Here is a 23,661-nt window from a genome sequence, read left to right as displayed (position 1 = left end):
TAAATATTTTGCATTTTAAATTGTCAAAACACAAACTGGAGATTATTATGCTAAGTGAAATAAACAAATCAGAGAAAGACATATGACCTCACTTATATCTGGGATCTAAAGAACAAAATAAACTGTTGAACAGAATAGAATCAAAGGCATGGATGCATAGAACAGATTGACAGCTATCAGAAGGAAGGCATTGGGGGAGTGGATGAAGGAAGGTGAAAGAATTAGCCAAAGAACATATATGCACAAACCATAGACACAGACTACAGTCCAGTGATGGCCAGAGGGAAGGGGAGTGGGGATTGGATAGAGGTGGGCAAAGGGGGAAATGGGCACATCTCCAATTAGTGTCAACATTAAATATAAAGTTAAATAAAATGTCAAAATAAAAACATATCTCTCTTTTCCACAAGTAGCTTCTTTTAATTTAATTCATCTTCAGAGAATATATGAGTATATGAGAATATATGAGTTTATGAAAAATACCTCCTGACATTTTATAATGTTCAGGGTTTCCGAAGCACAAACACACAGCTCTTTTCAACCACTCCTGAGAGAAGATACTATCCCTTATTCCAAGTAAGGAAACAGAGTTTCAGAGAAGTCAAGTTAGGTAACAGTGGTTCCTCAGCTAGTATGTGGAAGGACTCCAATTCAAATTCACATCTTCCGGCTGGCCTGCATGGCTCAGTGGTTTTCCATTGACCTATGAACCAGGGGGTCATGGTTCGATTTCCAGTCAGAGCACATGCCTGGGTTGTGGGCTTGATCCCCAGTGAGGGGTGTGCAGAAGACAGCTTATCAATGATTCTCTCTCATCATTGATGCTCCTATCTTTCTCTCTTTCTCCCTTCCTCTCTGAAAGCAATGAAATATATTTTAAATAAATAAATAATCAAATCTTCCAACTCAAGTCCAAAGCCTTGGCCATTCAGTTCATTACTAGTTCTTGTTTCTTTTTTCTCCTCAATATTCTTTCCGTTTGTATTGTTTCTATCATATTCAAGGTTCACAATCCTATTTTAAATTCCTACACTTCACCAAAACTGATACATTAGTATGATAATATTTTCCTAACATAATGATTACCTAAACAACTCTTTTAGCATAGATTACACAGCATTATTTTAGCAATAGATGAATTGCACTTATGGTCCCTGCTTCGTCCCTCCTGTAGTTTTTCCATGTAATTTTGTATTGCTTTCCACTTGGTCTCTGGTCTAGGCCAAGTGATATTAGCAAAATATACCCAAGAAGAAGCTTACAGAGCACTTGATTGTTAATGTTTTACTCATATTCCTTTGCCATGACCATGAATAATCTGGCCTATTGCAGGATTAAATGCATGCATAGAGCTGAGTGACCCCAGTTGGTCTAGCTGAGGCCATCTATATCAGACAATGGCCAGTATAACTAACCATGCCAACCTTTAGCTAACTAGTGGCATAAGTGAGCACAGCCAAGATCAACCAATCCAAGTTAAGATCACCTGAATTTCATAAACAAATATTTTTGCAAGACACTGAGCTTTTGTGTTGTTTGTCACACCGCATTATTTTAGCAAGATAGCTAATACATGAATAGTAGGCAATCTATCCTAATTCAAACATCAGAATATTTCTTCATTATTACCTTATCATATCACCAGTTCATTCATAATTTTACTAATCATCCTGTAGACAAACTCCTGTTTTTAGCTGTCACCACACATATGAACAGGCCACACTCCTCCAGTGACACTATAAAAAATTTCATTCCTACTCTACAACCCTTCAATAAACAAATCTGTTGTTATTCTCCTTATTTAATTCCTAGTCTTCTTAAAGAAAAAAAAAAAAAAAAAAAAGATACTGTGAATATTAGGAAACCCAAAGCCTAACCCTGAAAGCAGAGTATAGGCTGGATTTCTATCCCCCAAAATGTCCTTGAACAGAGGCCTATGCAAAACTCTACTACTTCACATGAAATACCCTTGAGTTATTTCCAACCTTTTCCTAAAAATAACTCTCTAAAATTGCTTTCCATATGAAACTTTCTGCTGTTAATCACAACCAATATTATATCTCAAATATTTCCAGTACCTCTATAATCTTTTACCATATTAATTTCGATCCACTTTACATATTTTTGCTAAGCAACTCTATCCCCTAAATTCTCTGGAAGCAAATTGTATTCCTTTTTTTTCTAGTCCTTTTACAAACATATGTAACCATTTAATAATATACAGAAGGCCTTCAATAAATGTTAAATAAAATGATAAAAATTAATTTTAAACTTTTATATATAATTTTTACAATAGAAATCTCACTATCTTTAATTTTTCTTTAAATATTATTAATAAGCATATTAGTAATTAACAAATATTTATCCTGATTTCAAAAATGTTAAACTGTTTATCAATATTCCCTACCAAGTTGTTCTAATTCCCATTGACATACATATGAAGAAATTAGTTTATCTTTTGGCATTCTGGACAAAACAGATACAATCACTTTTATATAATGCTTTACAAATTAATTAATTTTTACATTATTACTTACATTCTTTTCTTTAATCATCATAAACTATTATTTGAGGTATTTGTATTAACCACTTTTTGTAATATGGAAATCTGAAGTCCTGACTCAAGTTATGATGTATGGTAGAGTCACAATACCAACCAAATCTTCCCATTTCAAATGTATTGCTCTTTCTACATTAAACCATATACATTTAGTTCTCATTTACCTTGAAAGTACTTGCTACTATTACTCTAATGGTTGAGAGGGTTGTAGATGATTGACATATGTGCCTGCTCTCAAGGAGTCTACAATCTAGTCACTTAATCAATATATCTTAATGATAATATGGTAGATAATAAGGGTAAGGAACAGAGGAAATATACTTGGGCTTTCAGAGAAAGCTTCTGGGAAGATATAAAGGCTAGGCTGGGATGAGAAGTGACTCAAAGATATTGAGGAGAACACTATAGGCCAGCTGCAGAAAACCAGAAAATACAGAGAGACTGAGAATTACTTAAGAGATTTAAAACTGTATGGCCCAAAGAGCACTAAATTCAGAGGTGAGGGAGAAGACTTCATCTATGAGTATTCTCAGGTGTCTGGGTGAGGAATTCAAGCAAATTAGGTTGAGGAAACAAGAGACAGATGATGACTGAGTTTGAGGCACATTGAAGCTGAGGTTCTGCGGAACATGTAAATTTCTAAAAAAATTGAGTGTGTAGTTCAGAAACATCAGGCCTGGAGATGTGGAATACTTTTAAATTATGTGAAGAACTAATCATTGATGCATTGTTCATAAAAGAATGATAAGAGAAAGTAACTAAAGCAAAGCACCAAGTTATCAATACCTAAAAGTATTAGATAGGCAATTTTTACAATGACGTGTCATAAAGTTTGACTCTGCTTTGAATTTTCTCCCATATTTGCTAAAATAATTTTTACTTGATGTATTTAGAGTAATTTTCAATTTTACATGCTTTATTTCTGCCTTAAGACTCACATTTATGGTAATCATTTTCTCTATCAAGATAAATGTCAAATGCAGTGCCACCAAACATTGCAGGTGCATTGCTTACAAAATATTGAAAAAGATTCAAAGATAGCAATTAAAGAATACTCTTCTATTAGGAAACCTATAGCCCTTTAGGGTTATAGGTAATTAAAATGACAGGACTATCATTTAAGAACCTGTGGATTACTAGGAGTATTTGATATTTATAACTCTAAACTGCAAAACAATATTAAAGAAATGTGTCAAAGTATTTGTAGATCAGATTGAAACTATGTGCATCTAAAAGTACAGGTTCATAATGCCTAGTATATAATTCCCAAACCTATACACTCTAAAAACTCATATTTTGTTGTATGTTGCAGACTTGATTGGTGGCAAAACCAAGCCAGTCCTAACATGAGACATTTATAGTTTTTATTTTTTCCATACAATAGAAATATTCATAGAATTATCTTCAGATATGTAAATGTATATTTATGGGATTCTATCCAGAATTCATCTGCAGGAGTATTCCATAATATTTATTACATATATACAAAGAACTAAGGAAAATTTTTATTTCTAAAACACCTGGCCCCAAAGTGTTTGGATAAGAGATTGACTAAAATTCAAAACTTGAAATTTTAGGTCATGTTATAAACCAGATATTCAATACAATCGAATTTCTAGAATTAAAATTTTTCATTCTTGTACCTTTAAGAATAGATTTATCTAAACAATATTATTTATATGAAAACATTTTCAGTTTTCTTTTCCCCCCAAAAAAATATTGTTGTAGTACTTTCTATTTTCAGCATTCTTATGAAATAATCACTCATTTTGGTAAAGATAGAGAAAAAAATTCAAAAACCCAAATTATTCTTAGAATCACTTTGATAGAGTTAGGATCCAAATCAACACCATCAGGCTTGAATAAAATACAAAAAGATAAATATAGGAGAGGTACATGCATATTTGTACATTTAGGACCAAAGGGTCAACTTCCAAAAGGAGTAGGGAAAATGGGAACACAGGTAACACTTATGCAATTCAGTTATAAGTTGACTGTCCCAGGACATACTAAAAGTATGTTGAAGCTGCTCCCAAATATAATACAGTCCTATGCTTCTCATAATGAAACACTCTATCCAGAAAAAGAAATGATTATCCCAGTCTAGGCTTGTCACAGAAGATGATGAATGTTTGGTTCAGGGACCACCCTTTAACAGCAGCATTGACCAACTCAAATAGCCCTAGTGAGGAGTAAGCATGATGTGATCACTCTAGAAATTACCTTGTGAAGAACAATTGCAAAGACTGAAATGTCTAGCTTTAAGAATAAAATTATTGATGAAGTTTTTTAAATGAATCAACTCATCCTGTGTAAGTAGACACACCAGGGTACCTACAGGTGAGAGTTACTGGAAATATAATTGTATCTCAAAGCAAGACAAGCTGACTATAAATGAAAAGTCTAGGACAGGTGTTATCCATATAGAGTTATGGGATTACCTAATGGGGTGTGATAAAGGTCCTAGGTGGTCCTTTCCATTCTGATAGTGATCAGTACCTCCACACCACAGTGCAAGTTAATAATACAGCTGGGTTTAGAATTTCATCTACCTTCATTATATACATTTTAATATTTATGAAAGCATAATATTTACAAGATATAACTTCACAGAGAGAAGGAAACTCTTCAACATTAGCTATATTGTATGTAAAGCACAGGACCAATTTTTTTTTTATATTATACAAAAATATAGTATATATTGGTAGTGATTATTAAAAATCTCGTTTAATTTCTATGCTTTTTTCCATACTTCAAATAAATACAAATATGCTACTCTTAAATTAAAAAATTAACTTTCACTACTAACTTTGTATATAAATAATCTGGGAATCCTTAAAATTTTATATTTTTTATAAAATGATATTCTTGACAAAAATATTCTAAAAAATAACTCATCTAACAATTTTAAGTTTGTGAGAATAAGTGCTGAACTTTCGCCGTTTTTCTAATTTCCAAAATAGTTTATTAAAAGAAACTGGTTGAGATGTTTTTGAATGGAGAAGGCAATACATCAATAACTCCCAGAATTTTTAAGCAGGTGGAAGGCATTTAAAAAAAAATATTTCTAATACTGTCTAAATAAAAATAATTAGTAGTTTCCCAAACTATTATCCCTTCCAAAGACAGAGCACACAACTGAAAGCGAAAAGTACATGCTTCCAAATGACATGATTGTGTTCAAAAAAGGAAGGAAATCAACTGTTCCCATATTCTGATGATAAACAGGTGATTTTCCACCCCCACCAAAACATACAGATTAAATTAAAAAAAAAAAAAAAAGAAAAGAAAAAGAAAAGACCGGGTAGAAACTCATGCTCCACACTTCCCATCACCAACATACCACAATTTTCTTTGAGGCAAGGTTTTATGTGAATTAGTATCTATTCCTATTTTTTTCTCTCTCACCAAAACATACATACCATATATTATAAAGGGAAACATAATTATAAGAATGGAAATAAAACAAAGCTTACTTAAGCCTTATCATATTTCAACTGCAGTCGGAAGGACAAATGCTACCAGGAAGCATACCTGCGGCAGGGCTGAGTTGAGCTGTCTCTGGAGCGAATCTCTGTCGTAGATGACATCCTGCAGTCTTTGCTGGGCAAGGGAAAGACTTTCCTGGGTCTCGCGAAGGGTGTCCAGAAGACGGTCCCTTTCATCAAGCATATTCACCATCAGCTGCTCGAAATGGGAGTCCGAGTCCGAGCCACTGCTTTGGGACCCCCTTTGGCTCATTGGGGTGTCCTCATTAATCGTGGGCATCACTTCACACATCATTGCTTAAAGAAAGTAAAGGGGAGGGAAGTCTTAGTAAAGAGATGTTTTCCAATAATGCCGCCCAGGCCTAACCCAGCAAATGCTGTGCAGCTCCTTAGCCAATTGTCTCTTTTCCCCTTATTCCAAGCAAACTAAATATTTTTATCTCAAAGGAAAGTGATTTTTTTCATGAATTATTCCACCTAATTCAATTTTTAGTAACATGTCACTACATTTGTTAATTGATCACCTTTTCCCCCCTATAAATTTACAAATCCCTTATTGCTAATACCTTCATGTTATCTTTGTTATATATTGTTAACAACAAGCAGTGTCTGCCACTTAATGGGTGGGCAGTAAATTATTTTTAAATGACAAGTAATTCAATGAATTAATGTTCACTCTTTTATTCAGGAAATTTTACAAGTAAGAGAGTATTCTGTTTATACAATAAACAGTTTTTACTTTTTTTATTTTATCAATACTTTTTTCACACCAATTTAAAGCTTTTTTACTTCAAAACTCCCATTTTATTATTTTTACAGGATCTCTTCCTAAATTCCTGAAGTAGACTACAAGGTAAAGTGACTGAATTAAATATAACCTTTATGAAATAGAGTGAGGTACATATATTTGTTTAGATTAATATACTATTAATTGCGCTAAATATTCCTTTGTTTCCTGTGAGCTGCATTGTCTGGTTTTCATCCAAACAATACAAATTAACACTTTCGAATGTTCCACAAAACTGATACCATAAATTACATTGGTCAATGCAGTAACTTCACATCTCAGCTGCTAATCAGAGGCTACCAGTCATGAAATAAATTAACTACACAGGATAGTTAAAAATAATAATTTATTGATTTATTTATTTTTTTAAATCAATCTTTATTGTTCATATTATTACAAAGGTTCCTCATTTCTTCCCCCCTCCACCAGGTTCCCACCCCACCCTCCGCCCCCTCCCCATCCCCCATTGTCCTCATCCATAGGTGCAGTTTATGTTCAGTCTCTTCCTCCCTCCCTTTCCCCGATAGTAAATCCCTTTTCAGATAGTAAATCAATTACTTAGCATTTTCTCATATCAATAATACCTCCACATGCCCAATGATACATTTCACACAAAAGACATTTCCAAATAGGTCAACCAGCCTCATCCAGGCACTCACAGATCAACACCCCAGCCCTATACTAACTCAACACATCCAGATCTAAGCCTTCATCACTTGATTCAGCAGACCCTCAAGTTCCCCCTAAAGTTTCCAGCCATGTCTGAGAGGCAGCCCTGGGGTGTGGGCAGGCAAGGAGCGAGCTGTTCCGGGCCTGGCTGCTCCGGGCCTGGCCTCTGTTGCTCTGGTTCGTTCCACAACCAGCTGCTCCGGGTCTGGTCACTGCCGCTCCCGACCTAGTTGCTCTGGACTTGGCTGCTGCTGCTCCGGGCCTGGCCGTACCCGACTGGGCTGTTCCGGGCCTGGCCGCTCCCAGCCTGGCAGCTGCTGCTCCGGGCCTGGCCGCACCAGACCTGGTTGCTCCGGGCCTGACTGCCCCGGGCCCGGCCGCTCCAAGCCTGGTCGCTCCCAGCCTGGATGCTCTGGGCTTGGCTACTGCTGTTCTGGGCCTGGCTGCTCCCAACCCGGCTGCTCTGGGCCCGGCTTCTCCGGGCCCTGCCCCTCTGAGTCTGGGTGTTCCTGGACTGGCCATCCTGGGCTTGGCTGCCTCCGCCTCAGGCCTGGCTGCCACTGCCCCAGGTCTGGCTGCTCCAGTGCTGGCTGTTGTTGCTTTAGTTCTGGCTGCTGCTGCTCTGGGGCCTGGCCGTTGCTGCTCCGGGCCCGGTTGCCACTGCCTTGTGCCTGGGCACTCTAGGCCTGGCCGCCGCTATTCCAACATTCTGTCCTTTTTTTTTTTTTTAAACGCATATATGTTGCAATGTTGGCTGGTGAATTGAGTTCTGACTTAGTCTTTGATTTTTCAAGATCTTCTTTGTATTCTTTCTTAAGTAATTTTACTATCTTTTGCTCTCACTTGATTTCTTTACATTGAGAACTTCTTTGGTTTCTTCCTTGTCCTGGGAGCTCAGCAGGTTGGCCTGTGGCACCCCTTTGTTCTCTGTGGGCTCCCTCGCTGCTCCAGCCTGTTTCCGGGGTCGGCGCTGCCCAGGAAGCAGCCCAAGGCCTTGGCTCCGTTGCCCACGCTCAGAGGTCGAAGGCTCAGGGGCACCCCCCCCCCTGGGGGCCCCGTCGCCCAGCTCCCTGCAGGCGCCCGGCTGGCCGGTGTCCGGCAGGGGCTCCTGCTCCCTGTCGCATTCCTCCAGTCTGGAGCTTTTTTTTTTCTCTTTCCCGCTAGGGGAGTCTAGGATCAGAGTCAACAGACTGTCCTCTGCGCACAGTGCGCGCGACTCTGGGGGCTCCGCTTTTCACCACTCCCCTGGGATTCCGCCTCACAGCCCCGTCTCCCCCTGCTCGAGCCTGGGTCCCCAGGGTCTGGTCCAGGACTGGGGTTCAGAGCAGTCGAGACTGGGGCCCAACAGAGCCGGGGCTCCCGTTTCCTTCCCTCCAGGGCAATCCCGCTTCAGAGTCAACATTCCTTCCCTTGCAAGCAATGTGCGTGACTCCAGGGGCTCGGCCTTTCGCCGCTCTCCCAGGACTCCACCTCACAGCCCCGTCTCCCTCTACTTGAGCCTGGGTCCCCAGGGATTGGCCCAGAACTGGGGTTCAGAGCAGTCCGGACTGAGGCTCAGCGCCGCCGGAGGCCCTGTTCCTTCCGGCTAGGGTAATCCAGCATCAGAGTCAACATTTAGTCCTCTGCGCGCAATATGCGCGCGACTCCGGGGGCCCTGCTTTTCGCTGCTCGCCTGGGATTCCGCCTCACAGCCCCGTCTCCCCCTGCCGGAGCCTGGGTCCCCAGGGTCTGGCCCATAACTGGGGCTCAGCGCTGCCGGTTCGGGGGTTCCGCCCAGGCTGGGGGTTTTATTTCCTTCCTGCTAGGGAACGCCGGGCAGCACTCAGCCCTCTTCTCCTCTCCGGCTGCGACCTCTCCTCGCGCGTGCGTGTGAGCGCGCAGCATGTCTCCGTACCTTAGGCTTTTTTTCAGCTCCTCTGATTTTCCTTCTGGTTTTCTCTTTCCTTCTTGTTGTAGAATTTTCAGTCAGTCGACTACCTGTAGCTCTGGGCGATGTCCACTCTACATTTTAGTTGTATTCCATTGAAATTGTTGTGTGCTGCTGCGGCTAGGTGTCTACCTGAGCAGCCATCTTGGATTCCTCTGTTGATTTTTTTTAAAATAGACAACACAGACATTGAGATGCAACATTGATCTAGTGTGTGGCATTTTAATAATCAGAAAGTATCTCTTTTTCTCATTTATGCTCTGTCTTACATTTTTAAAAGAATCAAACACATCTCAGCTTCAGCCGTTGTCCTGAGGCCAGGAGCTATTAATTAGAGGGCTTGGTTTTGTAGAAGGCTGATGTGGAGAAAGGCTGGTTTGGCTGTTGATCCTGAAGCATTCTTTGGTTTTATAATGCAAGGTCAATTCATTTTTCTGCCTACATGTTCCTGTCCTTGGGGAAAATGTTTATGATGATATTTTCAAATAAAATGTCAAGCCTTAACAGCTCAATAGTTAATTATTTTTATGTAATTCTTTCTACAAATTGAGTTATTGAGGAGAGAAATTCAATGATCTGTAAATGATTTGATCAGGGCTCTCTGAAAGCTAGGAGAAACTTTCAGAAAGATAAGAGCAAAGTATTTTTGTCGCTGATACCCTATGTAAAAAACATTAAGGAGGTGATTTTTAGAATAATTTAAGATAATGCTTTGAATTATTGCTTGTCATTCAAAACAGTGGGCTACCTGTAGGTAAGAATTTGGCTTGTTCAATTTCTTATTCACCCTAAAATAAATAACAAGGTAGATACACAGGATGTATTAATGTACAGATGTGTGAACACAGGCACAAACACTCGCACGCACACACACACACAGTTATTATTGTTAGGTACTTAATGATACAAATAAAATATTATTTGTATTTTTTTATTTTGAATTTTATTCAAACACTATCACAAAGATGGAATAAAAATACTCCTAAATTTACAAATTGTCTTTACCTTGATTGAAAGGAAATTGCAAAACAAAAAAGTGTTCCAACACATTTGAATATTTAAAACAATTAGCTTACTTGCCATGCATGACATACATACTGAACAGCTGTGTCATTCTGAGAAATCATTACCAGGAGCCAATGTAGAATTTTTTTGTATGTGTGTTTTTTGTTTGTTTGTTTGATATGTACAGTTACAACAAAATACTGGAAGAGAAAATGGTAGCATTGTGACAATTTGTGTCAAAACACTTGTGAGGTTTAAATTTTAGATTTACTTAAACATTATTAAATCTGTATTTTAAATTATATCCTTCTTGAAAGAAAGCCACTAGCCCATCTTCATTTTAAATTCCAATGAAAAACACAACTTTTATTGATTAACTCTGTTATAATTTTCTCCTGAATATACTACCCTACTTCTAACATAGACTTGTCACCAGGCTCTTAAATGGCTATGGAAGTTGGGTTTTGATTAAGTCCAAAAATGCTATGATGAGACGAAGCACCATGGGGACTTCAGAAAGTCTATTAATATTAAATCTACACTCCAGAGAACTGGATTCAATTTCACTCCTGTAGCATGTGAACCAGGGAAAGTCACTGCACCTGTCAAAACTTCTGTAAAGTCAGGTTAATAATCTATGCTTTTAAAAAACTGTTCTAGCCTAGACTGGTTTGGCTCAATGGATAGAGTGTCGGCTTGGGGACTGAAGGGTCCTGGGTTCGATTCCAGTCGAGGGCATGTACCATGGTTTCGGGCATATCCCCAGTAGGGGGTATGCAAGAGGCAGCTGATCTATGACTCTCTCTCATCGATGTTTCTAACTCTCTACCTCTCTCCCTTCCTCTCTGTACAAAATCAATAAAATATATATTTTTTTAAAACGTGTTCTAAAACTCTAATTGTATACCTGACTGAGATTACACAGTAAAATAATAAGGGGCTTTTACAAATTCAAGTATTCTTTTTATTATAAAACATTCATCTTTTCAGAAAGAATATTTTGGTTTTTGATTCATGCCTAAAGATTTAATTTCATTGAGTACTCTGAACTCTTCACATTCAACTTGAAAAATCAAACTATGCAAAATTACCTAAGAAATAAGATACATACATTATGCTTTTCTTAACCAGCAGTCAACCCAAATAAATACATCTGAACTCTTCTCAACAAAACTGGGAGGTGGGGGAGATGATCTTTCTACAAAAAATAAGACACTTTCATGAACTACTTTAGCTTCTTGCAATAGAACTCAGATTCTAATATAAATTACAAAATGTTTGTATAATCCTTAAAATATAACATAACCTATTTCTTAAATGCACATTTTAGGAATTAAAAGCAATTAAAAATAGAAATTCAGTGTAAGATTAAACACTGTCTCATAGAATAGATGACATCTGAAGCAAGTTGGACAGTTCAGAAGTCTATGCTTATTCAACACTAGTACATTTCATCTTTATATACCACCTTTAACTTTTCTGATCATTTTCAAAATCGCAACTGCCTTGCATAGCATAATTCCTGAAAAACCAGGAAGGGGTTACTAACACTTTGCTTTGATATTTGCCTTTTCATCTCCCCCTTTCCAAAGTCAATGGGATACACGGATTACGTTATCCTCTTCTAGATGTGTATGCCTTGTTCATTAAATTACTGAAGGTCTCAAGACCGAGTAGAGATTATTGTATTTTAAAAGGAAAAAAAACCAACAACAATACACTTGATTCGTTTAATTATCCCAGTGCTTAAATTTAGCTTGAATAATTTTATACAAGGAAAACCAACTCCCTTATTCTTAGCACATAACCTTGACTGTCTCCTAAATCGCTCAGATTTCAAAATAAAAGTTTGAATGCCCACCGGCGTCAGTACCCAAAAGCTTCAAGATCCAATGTGTTTCTTAGCAATATATGCCATTTAAGCAATACCCACACAGACAGAATAGTGCTACAAAAGGCTTTTTTTTTCCTCCTTCCTGACAGTGAATCACTTTATACAGGCAGATCAACTAGGACCTTAGTAGAAGCAACGATGAAATTATCTTTGGTAGTTAGTTTCTTCTGCAAAGATTGAGTTTTAAGAACTAACCCAGCTCCATCTCAGCTAACACACACACACACACACACACACACACACACACACACACACACACACAAAGTAGTTCCTTGAGAGAAATCCTAGCTATTGTCTGATTACGTTACATGAATATTCCTCCTCCTATTTAACTCTGAAATCCCCTGCCCTCTGGAAATAATACCATCCGCCTCTAAGGAAGCATTTTGCACTTTCTTGACCCCAGCGCCTCTACCGCTGGCCAGGGAGCCAGATCATCTCCCAGGGCTGGACAGCTGTCTCTGGGCCACACCCCCGCCCCCTGAAGAAGTTGACTTCATCCTTTCCACACTTAGCATTCTTCATTCTGCCCAACGGGAGGGAACCGAGCAGGGAGATAGGAGGAGGGATGGGAGTGAGACCGGTGGGAAGCCAAAGGTACCCAGCAGTCAGTAATTGGCAAGGAGGAATTTGCATCTCATCTTCCCTGGGGGCGGGGTGGGGCCGGGTGGGGAGGGAGTTAAAAAAATAAATGAATAAATAAATAAAGCGGTAGGGGAGACCGTGTCACTCAAATACAGTCATTGTACCTAATGCCGGTAATCTCGGGTCCCGCTTCTTCAATGGATCAATGACCACCGCAGCCTCGGGCTGGCCGGGAGGGGAGGCTCACGCCCGGCGCCCCGGGACCCTGCCCCCGGCGCCGGGGGGAGACAGGCGGCTCAGCCCCGCGCGCCCCGCGCCCCCCGGAGCCCCCCGCGCCCTCCGGGCGGCCCGGCAGCGGCTCCGCATCCTCCCGCGGCCCCGTCAGCGGCCAAAGGGGGGAGCGTCCATCGGAAAAATGGCATATTACAAATTTTGCTTTGGGAAGCAGAGCTCGGTTCAGACCATTGTCAGAGGCAGGAGAGGGGGAGGCGGCTCTTAAAGCAGCCGCAGCCCCTTTGCCAGCCCCGCGCGCGCCGCCGGACACCGGCGCCGGGAGCCGGAGCCGGGAGCCGGGAGCCGGGAGCCGGGAGCCGGGGGCTGGCGGGACCTGTGGAAACTTAATCCGGGGGCACTGCTCCCCCTTCAGGGCCAAGACACCCGCAGGGCATCTCCCCAAACGTGAGCTTGGCGGGGAGGATGCTGAGTAACTGGCAGGGAAGTTCTCCACCTCATCCCCCTCCGGGAGCCCCTCCGGAGTTCACCGCTGACGCCCCAAGTAGGGAAGCTACAGGGAAGCGGGTCCCCGGGGATGCGGGAGGCAGGACAGGTGCCCTCCTGGCCCCCAGCCCATTTCCGCGCCACGGTGTCTCCTTTCACAAAAAGAAAAAAAAAGAAAAAGAAAAAGAAAAAGAAAAAAAAGGCAGTTCTTCTCTGGAAAGGCAAGCAGGCAGTCAGGCAGTCAACCCCGCACACACACCCAGTGTCTCCTCCCAGCCTCTTTGCAATGCCAGCCTCCCCGCCGGCATCCCCGGGCCGCGAGGACCAACCTGCCGGGAGCCGCTCTGATGCTACAGCATCTCCTCACTCGCCTCTCGCTGTGGCCGCCGCCGCTCCTCCTCCGCCTCTCCCCCTCCTCCTCCTCCTTGGCAGCAGCCGCCTCCTCTTCTTCTGGAACAAGGGCTTCCCCTGGAAGCTGCTGCAGTGGTTTCCACCGGCCCTTAAATAAATTCTGAAGTAATCACGTCTCCGCTCTCTCCTCCCCACGCACACGCGCCCGCGGATCCACACGGCTGCCCCGGAGCAGCCGGGCTGCCGGGCCCGCGCGGGTCCCAGTGCCCCCGGCGGGGCGGGAGCTGGGGATGGGCAGGTGTGGGGAGGGAGGAGGCTCTTCCTCACCGAGCTCCCCCCCTTTTCCCCCCCTCCCCCCCCCCCCCCCCCACACACACAATGGTCTTTGCAGGAAGCCGCGTGTCTGCCCGCGCTGCTGGGGAGGGAATGGGCTTGGCCACCTTCTGGCTCTCGGATCTCCTGTGCTCATTTCTTTAAGCGGCTTCCTTCTCCCAGGACGAGGGCATGACAGTCATGGTTGTGAAGACCTGAGTCAATCCGGGTGTGGCGTCATCTGTCACTTCTCATCACCTCCCCGGTTCTTCTCCATTCATGGCCTTGGCGATGAGGATTGTGTGTGAAGTACTCCCCGCCCTAGGAAATGTCAGCTCTGGGCAAAGTCTGATCTCCATAGCTTCTAGATTCTCTAGTCTAGACCTACATGTCCCTTTACCCATTCTCCTTCCCTTCTTCATTCATACAAACCCATCTCATCAGGGGCAGGGAGAAAGCAGAAGACAAAACCAATACCTACTCTCAGCAAGAAAGAAAACGCTTCAGTGTAGGAAATCCACATATCCTAGTTTCCATTAAAAAAAAGGGGGGGGGGTGGTGTGCAGAAGGGAATTGGGAAGAGGCTTAAACATTAGGAATAATGTTGGGGTTAGTGCAAGTACCTTCAGGACATAGTGCAATAAATCTATAAGGTATGTTTTAGTTTTGTTTAAAGCCAAGAGTCACAAGCTAACTAATGAAATAATATCTAAATTCCAGTTTTCTACATACAATATTCAAGATACAGATTCTTCATTTTGAGGGTAGCATTTAATTCATTTAGTGACTCCACGGTGAAATGGGAAGTCAAGTACCCCCTTCCCAGTCTCTTCTAGATTGTTATTCAAATTCTGAATCATAAGATCATTCTGTAAAAGTTAACTATAGAATAATATGAAGATTCACTATATGTCAATTGGGACACTTTCCCAAATTTAATGTGCATGTAGACCATTCATGGATCTTACTAAATTTCAGATTATGATTCACTAGGATTGGGATGGACCCTGAGTTTCTGCATTTCTAACAACTCCCAGATGGGAACGCACTGTGAGCAGCAAAGTTCTAAACCACCCTATCACGTCATCCTTTGCTGTGACTTAAATACTCTTAACCATAAGAAACCCATTAACACACAAGGTAGCCCAGTCCATTTTCAAATACATGTGATTAACTAATAGCTTTATCGTATGAATCAGATATCAGCGCTCATAACTCTCACTCTCTAGAACTCCCCAGACGACATAAAATGTCCTTTACATGATAGACCCTCACATTTTAAACAACAGTTAATATGTCTCTGTGTCTGAGAACGCCTTCCTTCTTAAACTGTGGTTCCAATTTCTTTGGTAGTAAACATTTTTCAAATACAGGGTCATTTCCAGCAAAAGTCTTCATTTGCCTGACTCCCATTCACATATCAAATAAAAGTTGTAGTTCTAAGTATAAACCCTACACATTCAGTTGACATAACAGAGTTGAAAGACTAGTCCACGGATGGTATCACAGAAAGGAAGAATTTGATAATGGAAGGCAGGGAATAGTTGTGAAGTAAAAGGTTTTTAATTAAGAAGATATAGTCTTTATGGATACTCTCAGCTTAGAAACTATACATTCTAATGTTATCACTTTCAACATTATGGTCTAGAGTATAAATAACATTTTCTATCAAACTGAGAGGCTTTATTAAGGAGCAACTTTGCAGAAAACATCAGGTAAACCAATCAACATGAAAAAAGTCACTCCTTACACCAGTTATTCAAGTTTCATGACCCTCTAACTTAGCATGCAAGAGAATGTCCAAAGGGCTTGTTACAATACAGATTTCTAACAGGTCTCAATTCAGATTTCTAAACAGGTCCCAGTTTTGTACTCAGTAAGTCTGTGGTTTGACCAGAGATTTTGCATTCCTAATAAATTCCTAAGCAATGTTAGTAATAGTGCTAGGTTAGAAATCCAACTTTGAGAGCCACTGATTAAATTAATCAGAAAAATTAACCCGAACAAAAAAATTTCTTGTTCTGTACAATAAGTACTTATTGTATAGAACAAGAAAAACAACTCATAAATATTTTTCATTCAGGACAAAAATCTCTCATACAAATATAAAACCAATTATTATGCTGACTTTATCATCTACTCCTACTAGTTTTTGATAGGTAACAATCAATAATTCTTACCTACTAAATAGGCAACTATTTGCTACTTCTTTCATTAGTCTTAGTACCTAACATCAATGAAATGAGTTAGTCTATGGAGGCATACAATATTGTCAGCCATACTAATTCTTTTACCTCATTTTATTTCAAATAAAAGTATTCTTGTCTATATACTCTTTTAAGTACAACCACTCATTTTTACTATGATGGCTAGTCTTTCCATCTCTTTAGATATTCTACATTTGCATGTTCTGTTCATAGTAAAAATGATTCTATATAATAAAAGCCTAATATGCTAATTGTTGGATCATCTGTTCAACCAATCAAAACATAATATGCTAATGATATACTAAGGCCATTCAACTGCTCTCTATGATGTGCACTGACCACCAGGGGACAGATGTTCCAACCAGTAGGTTAGCCTGTGGCAGATCAGAACTGAGCAAGGTGGGCTGGACATGCCCTGGAGTGCTCACCCCTTCTCCCCCCCCTGCAGTCCTTCCTGGCTGGCCAACCTCCCGCATTCCTCCCCCACCCTGATAGTGCACCAGTGTGTCCATTGGTCTGGCATGCGCCCTCTCACAATCCAGAACCCCTTGGGAATATTGGAGAGCCAGCTTCAGCCCAATTCCACAGGTCAGGCTGAGGGACCCCACCGGTGCACGAATTACCAAAGAAAATTAAGCATGGGCCATGACAATAATAACAATTTAGTAAGCGGCAGTAATTTTCTTTTAAGTAAAAGGATAATTTTCAGGCAAAATGAAAACAAGTAATATTAGTTGTAACAGACATGATGATATTAATATCACCTCATTTCAACTATATAGCTACCCATTTATGAAAATACTTCACCTATATTCACAATAGTTTACATTAACATTATTAAAACAATTACATGACATTATGTATTTTATTTATATTACACATCACTCTTCTTATTTGTCTAAAGAAGCAAACTACAGAATATGAAAGCTATACTAAGCACACACTTGCTGACTATTGTGCCTTCAATAAGTGTATAAGTATTAATTCTCACAAAATAAATTGTTGTGAAAGGTTACATTAATCAACCTTTATCTATGCATTTATATAGGATTACTATAAAATGTAGCAATTTGACAAATAGTCACGGAGATTTCAACTCATAACTAAGAATGTCTTAGTGTTACAAAAGAGCAAAAACTGTTAGTTGTTTTTTGAAGTCAAGTTGTAATAAGAGAAAACAAGTTTTAAAGTTTTGTTGTTTTTTTTTGTTTTGGTTTTTGCTATTAGACATCAATCTAAGAGTAATATAAAGGGCTCTAAAATAAGTTAAATAGTGATGGCTTTTGGAATATTGTTTATTCCTTTCAAAGGACAAAATAACATTGTAGAAAATATATTTTTTAATCTCTGAGATAAAATATTAAAAGGGAAAAAACATTCTAATTATATTCTCTAATTGTTTTTACTTAGAGAGATTTATTCTAACATAAACCCAAATAATAAAGGTTTTCATTTCTGCCTTTGCTCCAATTCAGGCAACCTCACTTTGTAATTAAAGAATTATGGGATATTATGCTGGGAGTTCTAATCTAATTCCAGTTTTACAGATGAATAAAATAAAAGTCAGTAGAATTAATTCCTGGGTTTCAAATGAAGTGTCTGAAGAAGCTAGACAGGTACTTTTTAAGTTCTAGTGAACACAAATCTTCCAGAATTTGATTTTTATTAATCAAAAATTATTAATGATTACTTAATTATTTCAATTATTGACATCATTGATACCAATCCAGTATTTCTTTGTTTAAATTGGCAACACAAATAAAGTGGATGAAGTTGAGATAAGTGAGTATTGCTGTTCTTCAGATTAGAAATCATGGGGGGGCAGAAGTCACCAACATAAAAATAAGCTTTTCCTTTGTGTTCACCATTCAAAGACATGTAAGCAGCCATAGATAGTAAACTAAACAATAAAAGTAAAATGATAATGTGTGGCTGGTGTTGTTCAGTGGTTGAGTGTGAACCCACGAACCAGGAGGTTATAGTTAGATTCCAGATCAAGGCACATGGCCAGGTTGTAGGTTCAATCCCCAGGATGCGGTATGCAGGAGAAGCTGATCAGTGATTCCCTCACATAACTGATGCTTTTATCTCTCTCTCTCCCTTCCTCTCTGAAATCAATAAAAGTATCTTTTTAAAAAATAACTTACATGGATAATCCTTATTGAATGCAGTTTAAAGATTCATAGAACAAGCAATGAGGAATACAATTGTATGCTTTATAAAGACTGTAAATAGAAGACAGCATCTTCAATAAAAAATTGTTAAGAACTAGAGGCCTGGTGCACAAAATTTGTGCATGGGGGGGTGAGTGTCCCTCAGCCCACTGAGATTGGGCCTAAACAGGCAGTCGAACATCCCTCTCACAATCCAGGACTGCTGCCTCCCAACTGCTCACCTGCCTGCCTGCCTGATTGTCCCTAATTGCTTCTGCCTGCCAGCCTGATCACCCCCTAGCCACTCCCCTACCAGTCTGATTGATGCTGAACTGCTCCCCTGCCAGCCCGATTGCCTCTAACTGCCCTCCCCTACTAGCCTGGTCACCCCTAACTGCCCTCCCTTGCCAGCCTAATCATCCCTAACTGCCCTTCCCTGTTGGCCTGGTCACCCACAACTGCCCTTCCTTGGTGGTCTGGTTGCCTCCAAGTGCCCTCCCCTGCAGGCCTGGTCCTCCCTTTCCCCCCCCCCCCCCACCACTGCCCTCTCCTGCAGGCCTGGGTCTCTCCCAATTATCCTCCTCTGCAGGCCTGGTTGCCCCCAACTTCCCTGCTGGCCCAATCACCCCTAACTGCCCTTCCCTGTAGGCATGGTCCCCTTCAACTTCCCTCCTCTGCAGGCATGGTCCCCTCCAACTGCCCTTCCCTAGAGGCCTGTTTGCTCCCAAGTGCCATCCCCTACAGGACTAGTCCCCCCCACCCCCCAACTTCCCTCCTCTGAAGGCCTGGGTTCTCCCCGACCCACAGATATTCTCCCCTGCAAGCCTGGTTGTCTCCAACTGCCCTCTCCTGCTGGCCATCTTGTGGTGGCCATCTTTGACCACATGGGGGCGGCCATCTTGTGTGTTGGAGTGGCGGTCAACTTGCATATTACCTCTATATATAGTATAATTCCTAGACAGTTGATGTTGTGTAAAAAACTTTTTTCAAAATTATTGTTATATATGTCTTTAGTAACTGGCTCTTGTCTTACGTTTAGTTTTGAATGAGGTGGACTCAAATTTATATCTCATGAGTACAGAGAAGTGAGATGTGGAAGGGCAGTCAAGACTAAGAGAAAATGGTAAATGTTCTGGCATGTATTTAAAAAATTATTTCCAAATTTAGTAGTTTAAAACAACAATCATTTTTTTATTTATCACAGTATTAGTGGGCAGGAATTTGATCATAGCTCACCTAGGTAGTTCTGGCTTGGAATCTCTCATGGGGTGCAGTGGAACAGTGGCTAGGTGCTGAAAGAGTGGAAGTGGGGACGCTAAAGCAGCTAGGGCTGACTTAGAGGGATAGGGCTCTCTCTCTCTCTCTCTCTCTTTCTCTCTCTTCTTTTGACTTCTCCATGTGGTATTGCTAAATGGGATAGTTTGGGCTTCAGCACAGCACAGCAGCTGAAGGGCAGTCAGACATGTCAGCAGAAGCTGCTTCACATTTCATGACCTAGCTTTGAAAGTCACATAGTGTCACTTCCACCACACTCTGTCTTAGATTATAGTAACGAGCTCTCTTGATTTCAAAGGGAAAAAACAACTGACCCACACTCCTCTTGTGAAGAGCATCAAAATCACATGATAATAAGAATATTATTGAAGCCAATTTAGCAAATACAATCAGCCACAGCAGCCTATCTTTCTAAAATGCCTATTTATTATTAAAAATTCAATTATATTAGCCGAGACAGGTTTGGCTCAATGGATAGAGCGTCGGCTTGGGGCCTGAAGGGTCCCGGGTTCGATTCGGGTCAAGGGCATGTACTTTGGTTGCGGGCATATCCCCAGTAGGGGGTGTGCAAGAGGCAGCTGATCTATGACTCTCTCTCATTGATGTTTCTAACTCTCTACCTCTCTCCCTTCCTCTCTGTACAAAATCAATAAAATATATTTTTAAAAATTCAATTATATTAGATTAATAGGTTTTAAAAACATAGGCCAAGTCTTTTCAGAATAAGAATATATAAGTAGCAGCTGAAACCGGTTTGGCTCACTGGTAGAGCGTCGGTCTGCGGACTGAAAGGTCCCAGGTTCGATTCCGGTCAAGGGCATGTACGTTGGTTGCGGTCGATGTTTCTCTCTCATCGACGTTTCTAGCTCTCTATCTCTCTCCCTTCCTCTCTGTAAAAAATCAATAAAATATATATATATTTTAAAAGAATATATAAGTAGCTGGTAAGCAAAATGTTTGTTAGAGATTGGCAGAATTCATAGGAATTAAGTATGAGAAAGCAGATCACCTGTGTGTCAAACATAGACAGGAAGAAGTGGAAAGATATGAGATACCAAATATTCATGAGACACCTAGGTACTATATGTTTATAATATGTATGTATGCCTAAGAATAAATCTACAAGAGCTTGTAGGTGTTCAGATAACACTAGATATGCAAAAAAAAAAAAAAAAAAAAATCATTCTCAAATCTTTTTTGGCCATCCTTTGGTGACCTCAATTACAGCACCATATGTTTTCTGCTAAGTAATACAAATGAAGCTCATGACTGTTCATTCAGCTAATTGGAGAGCTCCATCTCTCAGCCAGGTATAATTGTTCCTGCATCTCGCTAGTAGGACAAGGATGTATTGTTGCCCCGGAGTGTCTTCTGCCTGCGAGCTCAAACTTCAAACTCTGCGAGCTCAAACTTCAACTCTGGCCCTTGAAACCATACCATCAGTGTGGAAGGTTAGTGCAATAGAGAGAAGAACAGGACATTTGAACATTACATGCCCCAGAATTCAGATGGTGCTGTCCTTCTACACTGTACCTTATCATAGGTATGTTAATTTATCCTAGCTCTTTTCTTCATTGTGTTTTCAATAGATTTGATAAAATGTGTGATTTCAGTAATTGGTTCTGTGAGCTTTTCTATTTCATGACCACTGGTATGGCTTGCTGATAATATATTTGGAGGCCACAATTATATCAAGTTGATGTCCCATATGACAATTTATTTTGACAAGAGGCAAACTGGGTACTTTATAACCCCAAATATTTTTCCAGTGTTATCTCCATGGATTACGCCCAAAATAAAACAAATAAACAAAAAAAAAAAACCTGAAATCAACCAACCAGATGTCAACCAACTGGATATCCTATGAATTCCCATTCAGCCACAGAACCTAAAATAATCTTATAGATATGTAAGTTATCACCAAGTGGTGCCAAACTGCCAACAGCAGTTGAGTAGGGCAAATGGAATGCATGTGAGGTTTACTCAGAGACATGAGCAGAGTTCCAGACCTTGCAAGAGCAAGCAAGGACACTGGCCCTAAGTAAGGGAATAAAACGATTTCTTGAAAGTATTAATTAAGCAGACTGCCCAGCTTCAAATCCTATCATATGCTAGCTAACCTTAAGCAGATTATTTAAATTTTCTGTATTTCCCATTTCATTATGTATAAAATAGAGATAAAGTAGTATCTGCGTCATAGAATTAAAAGAGATCATTTATATACAGAGCTAAATAAATGCCAGCTATTATTAGCATCAGTATTTCCAGACCTGAGAAACCAGGCAAAACCTAGTATTTGCAGTGAGATAAAAATTAGAGGTCACCGTAGATCAAATTTATATAAGCAGATGAAAGTCAGGGATGTTCCTAACAGATACCTTGCCTTATTCTTTGAATTCTGAGGTTTCATCTAGAGAATATATAACTAAATTATATAAAATTTATGTTAATATTAGAGGCCTGATGCATGGATTTGTGCACAGGTGGTGTCCTTCAGGCTGGCCTGTGCCCTCTGGCAATCTGGGACCCCTCAGTAAGACTGCCGGTTTCAGCCCAATGCCTGCAGGCCAAGCCAAAACCGGCAATCAGTATCCCCCAAGGGATGTAGCAATGCCAAAGCAGCAGGCAACTGGGGAGGAGCCTGAGACAGGGCCAGGTCCAGTCCCACAGCTCACTGTGACCCTCAGCACCTGCCTTGGAGGTGGAAGAGGCTCCAGCTGCTGCAGCTGCACTCACCAGCCAGGAGCCTGGCTTCTGGCAGAGCAGCGCTCCCACTGTGGGAGTGCACTGACCATCAAGGGAAGGTTCTGCATTAAGTGTCTGGCCCCTGGTGGTCAGTGTGCATCATAGTGACTGGTCAACTGGTTATTCTGGTCATAACAGTCGCTTAGGCTTTTACTAGTATATCTATAGATTTATGCCAACAACATACCATTTAGTTTATTAGTCTCAGATAATATTATTCTTTGACAAGGCTATATGAGAGCTCATTTTAAAAAATAAGAACACATGGTAAAACATTAATAATACAACTATTTTATGATTACATGTGTTTTAGATCAATAGAAAATATCCCTGTGTTTAAAACAGTAAATTATTAATTAATTCAACAAATATTTATTGTGCCAGACACAGTAGATTGGATAAATCTGACATATTTTCTTTGAGCATTTATCATAATGTTAAATTCAGATGAGCAACCAGTCAAAACAAGCAATAAATATCTACTTAAACTGTTCTAAGGCAGCAATTTCCAACCTTTTTACCTTGTGGCACACATGAACTCATAACTAAAATTCTGAGGCACCCCCAAAACATTTTTTTTTGCCAACCTGTAGAAAAAATAATAAAACTTTCACTCATTCACATTGGCCAGTTATTGTTGTGTTGGCTGCTCTCAGTTTTTAATTTAAAAATCTAAGGGGAAAGAAGTCAACATCCTGACTAAATAGTCAGGTATTGCATGTTTTTAAAAATTCTTGCGACATACCAGTGTGCCTGCCATGGAACAAGGTTGAAATTTGCTGTTCTAAGATATTGATTTTACTTTTAAAAGGTAAAGAATTGTATGTGCTTCAATGCACTTGAATTAGTAGCTGACACACTGGACTTACTCAAGAAAAGAAAACATTTTTTAAAATTTTTAACTAAATCTTTATTGTTCAGATTATTACAGATGTTCCTCTTTTTTCCCCCATAGCTTCCCTCCACCTAATACCCCACCCCCACTC

General features: G+C 40.3%; 1 protein-coding gene across 13 annotated transcripts in view; it reads right to left on the bottom strand.

Moving 5' to 3' along the window:
• PPFIA2 (PTPRF interacting protein alpha 2) overlaps window positions 1-14,045 on the bottom strand; it is a 421,613-nt gene extending 407,568 nt beyond the window's left edge. For 9 of the 13 annotated variants that reach the window (XM_084878850.1, XM_084878843.1, XM_084878856.1 and 6 more), the window contains exons 1-2: window positions 13,962-14,045; window positions 6,095-6,345 (exon numbers count right to left, since the gene is read on the bottom strand). In XM_084878850.1, the coding sequence (XP_084734976.1) occupies window positions 6,095-6,343 (249 nt within the window). In that variant the 5' untranslated portion in view covers window positions 6,344-6,345; window positions 13,962-14,045. Of the gene's footprint in view, window positions 1-6,094; window positions 6,346-11,547; window positions 11,635-13,079; window positions 13,313-13,961 lie in introns of those variants that run through there. The other 4 variants (XM_084878852.1, XM_084878853.1, XM_084878854.1 and 1 more) reach the window with 4 other exon arrangements.
• Window positions 14,046-23,661: the final 9,616 nt, after the last annotated feature.

Source organism: Pipistrellus hanaki (assembly GCF_964339955.1).
Source record: "Pipistrellus hanaki genome assembly, chromosome: 3".
Taxonomy (NCBI): Eukaryota; Metazoa; Chordata; class Mammalia; order Chiroptera; family Vespertilionidae; genus Pipistrellus; species Pipistrellus hanaki.
Note: the sequence above shows the minus strand (reverse complement) of the source record. Positions and strands in the feature narration are given on the sequence as shown.